The sequence below is a fragment of the Dermochelys coriacea genome, chromosome 14 (genome assembly GCF_009764565.3).
Source record: "Dermochelys coriacea isolate rDerCor1 chromosome 14, rDerCor1.pri.v4, whole genome shotgun sequence".
Lineage (NCBI taxonomy): Eukaryota > Metazoa > Chordata > Testudines > Dermochelyidae > Dermochelys > Dermochelys coriacea.
Genome location: NC_050081.1, coordinates 35,158,035 through 35,170,153, shown reverse-complemented (window position 1 = coordinate 35,170,153; position 12,119 = coordinate 35,158,035). Strand labels below are relative to the sequence as shown.

The 12,119-nt window shown below is 47.2% G+C and overlaps 7 protein-coding genes across 39 annotated transcripts in view; 2 read left to right on the top strand and 5 right to left on the bottom strand.

Moving 5' to 3' along the window:
* The window catches only part of LOC119843287 (zinc finger protein 850-like), a 1,467,609-nt gene that overhangs the window by 72,678 nt on the left and 1,382,812 nt on the right, over window positions 1-12,119 (top strand). The window lies entirely within an intron of this gene.
* Window positions 1-12,119, bottom strand: part of LOC119843274 (zinc finger protein 850-like) — a 1,382,451-nt gene that overhangs the window by 285,314 nt on the left and 1,085,018 nt on the right. The window lies entirely within an intron of this gene.
* Window positions 1-12,119, top strand: part of LOC119843356 (zinc finger protein RFP-like) — a 1,128,717-nt gene that overhangs the window by 48,776 nt on the left and 1,067,822 nt on the right. The gene's annotated exons all lie outside the window — the stretch shown is intronic.
* LOC119842642 (zinc finger protein 239-like) overlaps window positions 1-12,119 on the bottom strand; it is a 1,225,455-nt gene that overhangs the window by 751,676 nt on the left and 461,660 nt on the right. The gene's annotated exons all lie outside the window — the stretch shown is intronic.
* The window catches only part of LOC119843367 (zinc finger protein 664-like), a 1,158,238-nt gene that overhangs the window by 833,325 nt on the left and 312,794 nt on the right, over window positions 1-12,119 (bottom strand). The gene's annotated exons all lie outside the window — the stretch shown is intronic.
* The window catches only part of LOC119843338 (zinc finger protein 850-like), a 621,437-nt gene that overhangs the window by 296,524 nt on the left and 312,794 nt on the right, over window positions 1-12,119 (bottom strand). The gene's annotated exons all lie outside the window — the stretch shown is intronic.
* The window catches only part of LOC119843306 (butyrophilin subfamily 1 member A1-like), a 66,425-nt gene that overhangs the window by 16,175 nt on the left and 38,131 nt on the right, over window positions 1-12,119 (bottom strand). For 5 of the 31 annotated variants that reach the window (XM_043496743.1, XM_043496742.1, XM_043496740.1 and 2 more), the window contains 11 exons: window positions 11,778-11,882; window positions 11,098-11,118; window positions 8,894-8,914; window positions 8,430-8,450; window positions 6,216-6,236; window positions 5,789-5,809; window positions 5,308-5,328; window positions 4,858-4,878; window positions 4,110-4,142; window positions 1,757-2,490; window positions 1,457-1,676 (listed from right to left, as the gene is read on the bottom strand). In XM_043496743.1, the coding sequence (XP_043352678.1) occupies window positions 1,973-2,490; window positions 4,110-4,142; window positions 4,858-4,878; window positions 5,308-5,328; window positions 5,789-5,809; window positions 6,216-6,236; window positions 8,430-8,450; window positions 8,894-8,914; window positions 11,098-11,118; window positions 11,778-11,882 (803 nt within the window). In that variant the 3' untranslated portion in view covers window positions 1,457-1,676; window positions 1,757-1,972. Of the gene's footprint in view, window positions 1-850; window positions 1,058-1,456; window positions 1,677-1,756; window positions 2,491-4,109; window positions 4,143-4,857; window positions 4,879-5,307; window positions 5,329-5,788; window positions 5,810-6,215; window positions 6,237-8,429; window positions 8,451-8,893; window positions 8,915-11,097; window positions 11,119-11,777; window positions 11,883-12,119 lie in introns of those variants that run through there. The other 26 variants (XM_043496745.1, XM_043496747.1, XM_043496741.1 and 23 more) reach the window with 25 other exon arrangements.

The window sequence follows — 12,119 nt, the reverse complement described above, 5'->3', positions numbered from 1 at the left end:
GATACTTAGCGTGGGGTTTGTACCCTGGTTTGTAACTGTTTGCCCTGAGGTTGGTACTCACATTCGTGAGCTACTCTAGACAGTGGAGTCGAATCTGGGTCTCTCGCATGCCAGCTGAGTGCTCTCACCATGGGGGTAAAAGTTATAAGGCAGGTGACATCACAAAACCCACCTCCACCTTCTCCCCACCCCCACACTCACATTTTGTTTGGAGTGAGGCAGGTGCCTGACTCATTCCAGCAAGAAACGCCTTAGGTCCCTGAGCCACTGAACATCAGGCGCTGGGTTTTCGTCTGTGGGTTGCTAAGCAGAGACCGACGCCCCCCTGTAGCCCCGATTTAGGCACCTGTCTGTGAGAGGGAGCAGGGCTAAGGACACCCCTCCCCCCTTGTCAGCATCTCCCCTTGTCTAGCTTACATGGCTCCCCGCCTAGTGAGCTGGCTTTTGTGAATCGCACTGTAAGGTGCCTCTGATGCCCACTTGCATTGTCAAGGGAGTTTAGGCCCCTGACTCAGCTTTGCAGAATGTGATTTTCTGGTTGCCTACAAACTAGGCCCTGTGACGCTCAGCATTGCAACACCTAACTCCCTTCATGGATTGTCCCTGTGCAACCAGTCACCTGTCCGCAGAGCACAGCTGAGCAATTCCTCATTGACATGGGTATATACAGGCTAGAGACAGCACACAGGCTGGTTAGTGACACATCACAGTAAAACCCAAATTCTCCTTCTAGAGGCGCAATATTCCCTGTGGGAGCTGGGGGGACACAACCAAGCCAGGAAGCAAATCCCAGGACTCTGCCCCCGACAACTACATTTGGGACATTAAAGTGGAACAAACAAGAAGAATGGTTTGTCATGTTTTATTTTACAGTAAATAACTAAAGGTGGTAAGTAAACGGAGCTGAGAAGGAGCCTTAATAACCACAGCATGGCAAGGAGATCCCCAGCTACTGAGAACAGTTTTCTTAATGGCACTAAAATAGCACCAATGCCCAGGAATTAATATAGGTAATTAATGAGTTACAGTCTCACTTTAAGTAACATGTCATAAATCTCTCATTTTCTGTTCATTTTTCGAACCCTCACTTCGGATCCCTGTTTATTTTCCAGTGTCTCTCCCACTCTCTTCCCCTCCCTTTGGCAGATCAACGTCCATGGCTGCTCCATTCCTACCCCCATCCGGTGATTTTACCCATTCCCCTCTTGCTGCCCCCAGGGATATTCTCCTATCAGTCTTCTCAGTTCTATTTTCCACCATTTCTCCTGGACTCTCCCTTTATTTTTGTTTTATTTTCATTCACATTTTCCTTCTTGTTTCTTCTAACACCTGATGCTTAAACCCACCCTGTCCCTGCCTCCCCCAGTGCTGCCAACCTCAGGAGTTTTAAAAAAATCATGAGACTGATCGAATGATGATTTTTTTAAGGTTATATAATGGTTTTTCCATCAGTCTGCACCCCCTACCCATCCCCTCCACTGCCCCTGCGTGTGTGTGTGACCATGACAGTGCTACCCGGTGTCCTGAAGTGACTTGGGCCCCTGGGGCAGGAGCTCTGGCTGGGAGACCCCATGAGATCCAATCCCACAGATCTGTACAAACCGCTCCCCGCCGCTGCTTCTCCCCAGCCCCCCAAACCCTGATGGATTCATGCTGGGTCCCTGCCCAGCCCCCACCTCTGCCTGCCCCCTGCCCAGCCCCCACCTCTGCCTGTCCCCAGCCCGGCTGTTAGTTCTGCCCCCTGCCCAGCCCCCACCTCTGCCCCTCAGGGCCCCTCTGCCCCTCCTGCAGCCCCAGGGGTTCCTCCCCCTCCCCCCATGGCTGGGGCTGCAGGGAGGGAGGGGGAGGAGCTTCCAGGGGCCATAGAGATGAGGGGCCAGGGGCTGGGTAGATGGGAGTCCCCCAAGGTCATACAGACCGGGGTCCGTGAGGCTAGAGAGGCTGATTTCTGGTTCCCCCTCTGCTGTGGGTCTCAGGGACACAGTCGGAGCCGGGATCCCCCCCGCACCCAGAGCCAGGGCCGGATTCTCCCCCCAGGGACGGAGCCCGGCGGGAAAGTGAAGATCGGGGCCTCGTCACCGGCCTCGATAAATGTCACCTGCCCCCGGTCACAGTCCAGACAAACCCGGATCCTGCTGGGGGCCCGGCTCCGGGTCAGGGGGGTCACAGGGGAGGTGAGAGCCCAGAACTGACCCCACCAGTCCCACTCCACAGCCCAGATCCCCTCCTCAGGGCTACAGCGGATCCGTCCCTTCCTCCTCACAGACTCTCTGGCCACCCCCACAGCCCAGCCTCCCGCACCCTCCACCTCCACCTCCCAGCAATGTCTCCCCGCGGTGAATCCCCCGCAGCCCAGCACACAGACCCTAGAGTCAAATCTCTCAGGGGTGTCGGGCAGATCCTGCCAAGTGTCTCCCCGTGTCACACTTTTCCCAGCCTCAGTCAGGATGAGGTGGGGATGAGCCGTGTCTGGATCCAGGGTCACGTTCGCTGGGGGGAGAGAATCGGAGCGTGAGGGGCAGAGCTCGGCCCTGGGGGGGGGGTTGATGGCCTCAGTGACAGAATCTGCCCCAGCTGGGGAGTGACTCAGGGAATCTCCTTCCTCCAGGATTTACCCAGCTCGGAGATCTCAGCACCGGGCTGGGGAGAGTCACTCCCCTGGCGGAGACGGGTCCGTGACGGTGAAAGGAGCAGCTGGGCCAGGCCTGAGACTCAGAATCTTTCCCCTCCTGCCCCCACCTCTCCCCGGGGAGGGGACTAGAGACTCTAGCAGCCTCAGCAGATGGTACAACTCAGTGATCATTGGCAGAGCTTCCCCCCACCCCACCTTCAATCTCACTGTGTCCCAGCTCCCCCTGTGCTGGACTTTGCTATGGGGCCTCCCCACTGCACCCGTCCTGCTCTGAAATGTCACAGCTGGGACAGCAACAGGCCACATGGTACCAGGATTGAACCTGCCCAGAATGTCACTGCTCAGCAGCAATCACAGCACCCAAGTACATTAGCCTGGGGCAGGGCGTGAGGGGGCTAAACAAGGGAAGGGGGTTCATGGTGCATGCTACGAGTGTGGGGGGGAACCAGGACAGATTAAGGTTTTGTAGGGCCCTGGGCCACAGCAAGTGAGGGCCCCTCCTCACCCCTTCTGCCTGCAGAACCCCTCTCCCCACACTCCTGCTGGGGAATTAGGGCTGGGGCATGGGGGCGTGCCCTGCTCTGCCCACCTGGCGCTCCAGCTGCAGAGCCGGGCAAGACCCTGCACCCCGACACCATTCTCTGGCTGGAGCGCTGGGTGGATGGAGTGGGGCAAGCCCCCGAGCCCTGACCCCACTCTCTGGGAGGAGCACTGGGCAGGCAGAGCAGGTTGGGACACAGAGGCGCCCATTTTCCAGGGCCCCTGGGCACAGAGGAGAAGGTACAGAATAGGTGGCTGGTGGAAAGAGGGAGAGGGCCATGCTAGTGAGGCTGACTTGACGTCCTGTTTATCAGAGACAGGAGCATGCTGGGGTCATGGTGGATGAGAGAGGAGAAAAGAGCCAAGCTCACAGCACTGATCACAGGAGCTCCCCAGATGTGTATAATGGAGCCAGGGGAGCCCCTTCTCTGTGATCAAGGCTCTGTTGCTCTGCTTGAGACAGGAGCAAGGGTCGCACACATACACAGTCCCTGCTCACCCCGTCAGTGTGGGGTCACTGCAGAGCTACTGGCTTTCTTCAGAGGGGAAAAGATGAAGGAAGAAACAAAGGGACACTGGAGATCGGACATCAGTACAGGGAGATAAAACAAACTCCCCCTGGAGAAGTGGCTGTGGAGGTGCATGTCCCACTGGTTCTGTACAATGGGTGACAGCTGCTGTCACAGATCTCTGCAGGGTGCAGTGCACATGCCAGCGGTGGAGGGGCAGGAAGAGTAGATGTAATATGCTATAGATTCATTATGGTGTGGTAGGACATAGGCACAAACCTCACCTCACCTTGTGATGCACTGTGAAATGCAGGGTGCTGGGGAGATCTGCTCTGAACTATCACATCCACTCCCATACACAAAGAAAATGAGGCACATTGCCTCATGGGAATGGATATTTGGATATTGATAACGTGATCATAAATTACCTTCTTCTATAGGTGCCACGGATCTTCTCCACCCTAAAACCAGTCACATAATTAGAGAGGAGAGCAGATCTGAACATGTATTGCATGATTCAATATTGTACAAACTAATACTCTGAGGGGAAAAGAAAGTTATAAGTTCATTAGAATCTCCACTGGACTGCATGAGTGTGTCTCTCCCAGGGTGGATCTTCACTGCAGAGTTAGCTCAGAATCTTACCTGGCTGTTGCCCCAACCTGTTTAATGCACAAGCCCAAAAACTCTGACTCAAGTTTGGTGGTGCTTTGCACCCGGTTAGCTGGCAAGACTTTGGGTATAGGCTATAGCCCAGGTATCACTTTAATTCTGGTTGATTACATGCCTACTTTGCAATGTGGAGGGAAGATAATCATCTGAGGTGCTGATAGTCCACCTGGGCCTTCGCACAATTCCTCCTGGGCCATACTTTACTACTGTATTGCTTATCAATTTTTCAAATTAGCTTTTGGTGTGAAATTCATCCAGTTTTGTCTTTCCCCACATTTTATAAAGTTACTTTAACAAACAAACCCCAAAAGAATGATGATGATGATTGATGATGATAATGAAAAAGCAAACAAATAACTAAAAAGGTTTCCTATTGCATTCCTTTTCCTAATCCTAAATTTAAATTTCAAAGCAAACAACCCCACCACAATTAAACAAACAGTGACATGAGACTCCAAAATGCTACAAAAAGTTTCATTTCAGAGGAAGGATAATAATACTTACTTATCTCGTTATCTCGTTTCTCTGAAAAGGAAAGAGAAATAAATAGAATTGTTTTAGGCATTTCCCTTTTCTTATGTTTTCTTTCTTTTTATCATCAATACGACAGTAAAGGCTGAGATAAATCAACATCTTCTTCAGGACATCAGACAAGAGGATTCAGTGGTCCCTTCTGGTCTTAAACTCTCTGACTCTGTTTCATATCAGTTTTTCAAATTAGCATTTGGTATGAAATCTCTCCACTTTAGTGGTTCCCCACATTTTATACAATTACACTAACCCTTCCACAAAAGAATAATAATAAAAAGCAAGTAAACAAAAAAAAAGGTTTCATATTACAACAAAATTGTAGAAGATAAATTTTACTGTGAACTCCACAACATTTATACAAACTGCCACATGAAGATCCAATTACAAAAAAATCCTTTTCAGAGGATGGATAATGACACTTACCAATTTCTCTATCACGTTTGCCTAAAAATTAAACAGACATTCACATATTGTTTGTTAGGCATTTCCATTTTCTTATGTTTTATTTCCTTTTACCATCAATATGAATGTTAAGGCTGAGTGATGATTTCTATTCAATCCCCTCTTAAGGAGGTCAGACTAGAGGATCCGGTAATCCCTTCTGGCCTTAAACTCTGTGATTCTATTGCTTTTCAGTTTTTCAGATTAGTTCTGATGTGACATTTATCCACTTTAGTCTGTCCCTACATTTTATGAAGTTACATTACAAAACAAAACCACATGAATAAAAAAGAATGATAGTGATAATAAAAAAAGCGAGCAAACTAAAAAAGGTTTCCTATTGCAATGATTTTAAAAATTAAATTTAAAAGCAAACATCTCCACCACAATTACACAAACTCGCACATGAGACTCCAAATTGGTACAAAACGTTTCTTGTCAGAGGAAGAATAATAACACTTACTTATTTCTTTATCTCGTTTGTCTAAAAATGAAAGAGAAATAAATAGATATTTTTGTTAGGCTTTTCCATTTTGTTATGTTTCATTTCTATTTATCATCAATATGACAGTGAAGGATGAGAGACATCACCATTCTCCTCAGGACATCAGAGAAGAGGATCCAGTCATCCCTTCTAGTCTTAGACTCTGTGACTCTATTGCTTATAAGTTTTTCAAATGAGCTTTTGAAGTAAAATCGATCCAATTTAGTGTTTCCTCAATTTATACAATTACACTAACCCCCCAAAAAAGCAAGTAAAACAAAGAAAAACAGATAAAGTTAAATGTAACAGCAAACAACTCCACAACATTTAAACAAACTCCCACATGAGGATCCAATTACAACAACAACAACAAATCCTTGTCAGAGGAAGGATAAATGACACTTACCTATTTCTATATCTCGTTTGCCTGAATATTAAACAGACAGACACATATTGTTTGTTAGGAGTTTCACTTTTCTTAAGTTTCATTTCTCTTTATCATCACTATGACAGTTAAGGCGGACGAATTATGTCTATTCAATCTCTTCTTCAGGAAATCAGACCAGACCAGTGGTGCCCAAGGTTTTCCGATCACTCCCCTCTTGCAGTAATGGAATCTGTCTGCGCCTGCCCTTCCATTACGTCATAGTTGGCTCAGAAGAGGAGCTTGGGCTGAAGGTGGAGCTGGGGGCAGAACTGGGGATGGGGGAGGATCTGGGGCTAGAGGCAGAGCTGGCCTGGGGGAGGAGAGGGAATTTGGGCAGAACTGGCTTGGGGGCAGAGCAGGGGGAGGACTGGAACTGTGGCAGGAGCCGGAGCTTGGCTGGGGACAGGGGGCGGAGCACAGCTGCAGATGGGATTGTATCTGGGCTGGGGGCAGAGCGGGGCTGGGTGGGGCTCCCTTCCCTCTCCCCATGGGGGCTGGCAGGGACCCTGCCTTGCACCTGCCTTGCACCTGGGGCCCCGCAAAATGATCTCCGGACCACCAAAAGTGCAGATCTTTTTGTGGGGCCCCCTTAGTCCGGGGCCATGGGCTGCAGCCACTAAAGCCCCTGTATTCCGGCCCAGCCTAGTGTTGGTGGGGAGGCAGCTCTGCCCGCTGGCATGTCATTTGCCCCCTTCCGCCCCCGCTGGGCTGGAGCTGAGAGTGCCAGGCAGCTCAGTCTGCACGCTTCCTTCACTTGCACGTGCCATCCCCACAGCTCCCATTGGCCAGTAATCACAGCCAATGGGACCTGTGGGGGGCGGTGCCTGCAGGCAAGTGCAGGACAGTGCGTGGAGCCACCTGCCCCTCTTCCCCGGGGCTGAACCACCAAAGGGGAGGTGTCCCAAGTAAGCGCCCCACACCACAACTTCCTGCCCCAGCCCTGAGCTCCTGCACCCTAACTCCCTCCAAGACCCCACACTTCCAACCTCCTGCCCTGAGCCCTCTTCCGCACTCCAATCCCCTTGGTGCCAGCCTGGAGCCCCCTCCTGCATCCAAAAGCCCTCATCCCCATCTGCACCCTAAAGCCCACAACCCCAGTTGGAGCCCTCAACCTCTTCCACATCCACCCCGTGCCCCAATCCACAGCCCCCTCCTGCACTCTGAATCCCTGTTTTTTGGCCCTACCCCAGAGACTAGGAGGCCCCACAAACTCTGATAGTCCTGAGTTCCCAGAAGAGTTAATCCGGCCCTGCGCCTGCTTGAACGTTCCTCCATGTGCCCCTAGGGGCCTGCCCCACAGTCTGCAGACCTCTGGACTAGAGGATCCAGTCATTCCTTCTGGTCTTAAACACTATGACTCTATAAATGTATTGCTTATCAATTGCTTATCAATTTTTCAAATTAACTTTTGGTGTGAAATTCGTCCCATTTAGTAAAAAGAATGAGGAGTACTTGTGGCACCTTAGAGACTAACAATTGTATTTGAGCATAAGTTTTCGTGGGCTAAAATGCACTTCATCAGATGCATGCAGTGGAAAATACAGTAGGAAGATAGATATATACATAGAGAACATGAAAAAATGGGTGTTGCCATACACACTATAACAAGAGTGATGAATTAAGGTGAGCTATTATCAGCAGGAGAAAAAAATATTTTGTATTGATAATCAGGATGGCCCATTTCCAACAGTTGACAAGATTATCACTACAAAAGGTTTTTTTCTCTTGCTGATAATAGCTCAGCTTAATTGATCATTCTCGTTATAGTGTGTATGGCAACACCCATTTTTTCATGTTCTCTGTGTACATATATATCTTCCTACTTTATTTCCTACTGCATGAAGTGGATTTTAGCCCATGAAAGCTTATGCTCAAATAAATTTGTTAGTCTCTAAGGTGCCACAAGTTCTCCTCGTTCTTTTTGTTGATATAGACTAACACGACTACCACTCTGAATCCAATTTAGTCTTTTCCGACATTTTATAAAGCTATATTAAAGTTGACCGCCCCACACCTTCCCAAAAGACTGATAATAATAACAAAGTAAGCAAACAAACAAAAAAGATTTCCTATTGCAGCAATTTTAAGTTAAATTTAAAATCAAACACCTCCACCACTGCTAAACAAACGTCCACATTAGAATCCAAATTGGTACAAAAAGTTTCTTGTTATACGAAGGATAATGACACTTACTTATTTCTTTATCTCGTTTGTCTAAAAATTAAAGAGAAATAAATAGATTTCTTTGTTAGGTGTTTCCCTTTCCTTATGTGTTATTTCTGTTTATCATCAATATGACAGTGAAGGCTGACAGAAACCAACCTCCCTTTCAGGACATCAGAGAAGAGGATCCAAGGCTCTCTTCAGTCTTAAACTCTGTGACTCTATTGCTTATCAGTTTTTCAAATTATATTTTGGTGTGAAATCTATCAAATTTAGCACTTCCTCACATTTTGTACAATTACATTAACCCCCACAAGAAAGAATAATAATAAAAAGCAAGTAAACAAACAAGGGGTTTTGTATTGCAAGAAAATTGTAAAAGTTAAATTGAATATCAACCAACTCCAAACCATTTAAACAAACTCCCACATGAAGATCCAATTACCAAAAAAAAAAAAAAAAATTCGTTTCAGAGAAAGGATAATGACACTTACCAATTTCTATATCTCGTTTGCCTAAAAATTAAACAGAAATACCCATATTGTTTGTTAAGAGTTTCCCTTTTCTTATGTTTTATTTCTGTTTATCATCAATATGACAGTTAAGAGATTATTTCTATTTAAACTCCTCTTAAGGAGATCAGACTAGATCAGACCAGTGGTGCCAAAACTTTTCCTGTCACGCCCCCACTTACCAGTAATGAGTCTGTCTCAGCCCCCATCCCGCCTCCATTACACCACAGTTGACTGAGTCCAGGAGCCTGGGCTGAAAGCAGAGCTGGGGATAAGGGAGGAGCTGGAAATAGAGATGGAGCTGTGCTGCGGGTGGCGAGGGATTGAGGGCAGAGATGGGCTGGAGGCAGGGCAGGGGGTGGAGTGGAGCTGTGCCTGGGGCAGGAGCTGGCTTATGGGCCAAGCATGGCAGATGCTGTAACAGAGCGGGGGGGGGGGGGGAGTGGAGCTGCAGCTGAGGCCAGACCTGGGCTAGGGGTGGAGCAGGGACCGAGCGAAGCTGGGATGGGATTGGAGCTGGAGTTGGAGCAGAAAGGCGCTGGGTGGCACGACGTCCCCATCCCCCCGGAAACTTTTTCCTAATGTCCAACCTAAACCTTCCTCACTGCAATTTAAGCCCCTTGCTTCTTGTCCTATCCTCAGAGGTTAATGAGAACAATTTACCTCCCTCCTCCTTGTAACAATTTTTCATATACTTGAAAACTGTTATGTCCCCCCCCCCAGTCTTCTCTTCTCCAGACTAAACAAACCCACCTCCCTCCCGCTCTGATTAAAAGAGGGCCAGAACTGAAAGATCTGCCCACAGGGTAGGGGCACTAAGTGTGTTAACCTCTAGGCCACCTAACGCACCGATGACTCTATTACCCTCTTACAGAGGGATCCAATTGTGTACAAAAAATTTCTTCTGAGGGAAGAAAATGACACTTATCAGTTTCTAGATTTCATTTCACTAAAACATAAGCAGAAATACATCTAAAAAATTTTATGAGCTTTCCTTCCCTTATATGTTATTTCTCTTTATCATCAATACAAAGTTAAGGCTGGGTGATTATTTTTATTCAAATTCCTTTTTTCTATTGCTTCCCCAAAACCACAGCCCCAATAACATTTTGGTGTGAAGTTTATCTAGTTTAGATTTACCCCAAATTTTATAAAACTAGATTAACACTGCCTGCCCTGGGGCACATCCCCTTCCCAGTGAGGAAGAGACGAAAACTCCTCTGGGCTCAAGTGACCTCATTCCTACAGGGCCTGCTCCACTTGGAGGAAATGATCTTCAAAGGGAGAAGTTGTCACAGGAGGGGGCAGCAACCAGGAGGAAGGCTGCTGGAACTCAGGGGAGCTGATTCTTGCAACAGAGCAATCGGAGGAAGACAATTTACCTAGGGTATTCCGTGGGGCCGGGAAGGGGAAGCTACGACCTTTGTTGGAAAAATTCCAAGCCCTAGTGGGCTGCCCCGTCCCTTCCACAAAGAAGCAGGCGCCAACAGGCGCCAGATCCCCTCCCCTGCTAATCCCCTGGGGCACCCTGAGCTCCGTGGGGGCCCCCAAAGCCAGAGCCCAGGACAGCTGCCCCTTTTGCTCCCCCCGTCAGCTGATGAGGGGATCAAAAAGTCAGCTATGTGCGGGCCCAGACAGCGGCCGGCTCTTACCAGAGCACTGTACTGGCCCGCGTTGGCCCACTTTCACCTCTGTTTCCATTGATATGGGGACTAAGGCCCAGACAGCTAAGCAACACCCATACTTATGTCACCGGGCCTGCCTAGAGAGCAAACAGTCCTTTCCCTCTCACTGGGTAACAGTGCTGCATATCGCAGAAACTGAAGTATACACAGGTTTCATAAAAATATTGCAGAAAATTCCCACTTCATCGCACCTTCCTGAACAAGCCAGACTTCTATAGATTCTTTTGAAAGACTCTGAAACTGTGGGCTCATCTGCGATGAAAACTTACATCCCTCAGACATGTAGCTATGTCGACCTAACCCTCTATTTGGAAGGACTTTTAAGGGGAATGTTCTCTGGAAACATCCAAACAGGCCCTAAAATGGTCGATCCTATTACACCCTCCCCAGCCCGACAAACACAGAGAAGTAAAAATAAATCATAGAAAACAACAAATCTACATGCAGTTGTGTAACTTGGTCAAAAATTGTATTTGTGGAAAAAGGGAAATTGAAACTTACCAACTTCTTCAGTAAGTTTCCCTGAAAAGTACAGAAATAAATATAAATTATTCTCATTGCCTTGCTTCATGAAACTGAGTTAAAAGGCTACATCCTATTGGTACAAAATTCATTAGAAGCATGTAGGGAAAAGTCCAATTTATTTGGAAATTGGGCTGGTATTCTTTATGGATGAAGTTCAGCAGTGCATGCACAGCTGTGTCTGAGTTATGTGACAGTGGGTATGTTTTTTTTTCCTAACTGAGGAACAAATGTGTTTATTCATTGATTTATGACAGGGGCACGTCTGTACGGCCTATCACTGTAATGTCGACGTGAATTACACATTATTAGGAAAAAAAAGAGATTAAGTACAAATATGAGAGGCTAGACTTTGCAGAATCTTCTCTCAAGTGGGACCAGAGAACTGGGAAGAGAGGGAGATAGAGGACCAAGCGGAACAGAGATGTATCTGCTATGATCCGATTCTCTGATTCAGTTCTATTGTCTGAGACTCTCCTCCCTTCTATTCTCTCCCTTGCACCTCTACCCCCCCATCAATAAATTCACATGCATTCTTCTTTATTTAGGACCAGATCAGCAGATCACATGTTCTTTTCATGTTAAATTCCTAAATTTCCCTTATTTATTTATTAGAAAAAAAACTTTATTTCTAGTATATTTCTCCCTCTGATATTTACCTTTCATTTTAAAGAGATAACCAGTGAGGCCAATGCAACAAAGCAAAACCACCAGGATCACACTCAGACCCACCATCCAGGGATTCACCTTTGGGAAAAAGGGATCTGAAAAACAAAACACCCAGGGCTTACCTTAGTTTGGAAGTGGTGACTAAAAACAGATTTTTTTCCCCATACAAATACATAAATAGTGCCCAGTAGGATTTGTGTGAGCTAAGAGTGAAAGAATGGACATGTCTACACTACACAAAAGACCCAGAAATTGATTTTAAATATGGCTCCAATCAACACAGTTTTACCACCGATTTATCCTTGAAAACACAGCCCTGATTTGATTAATTT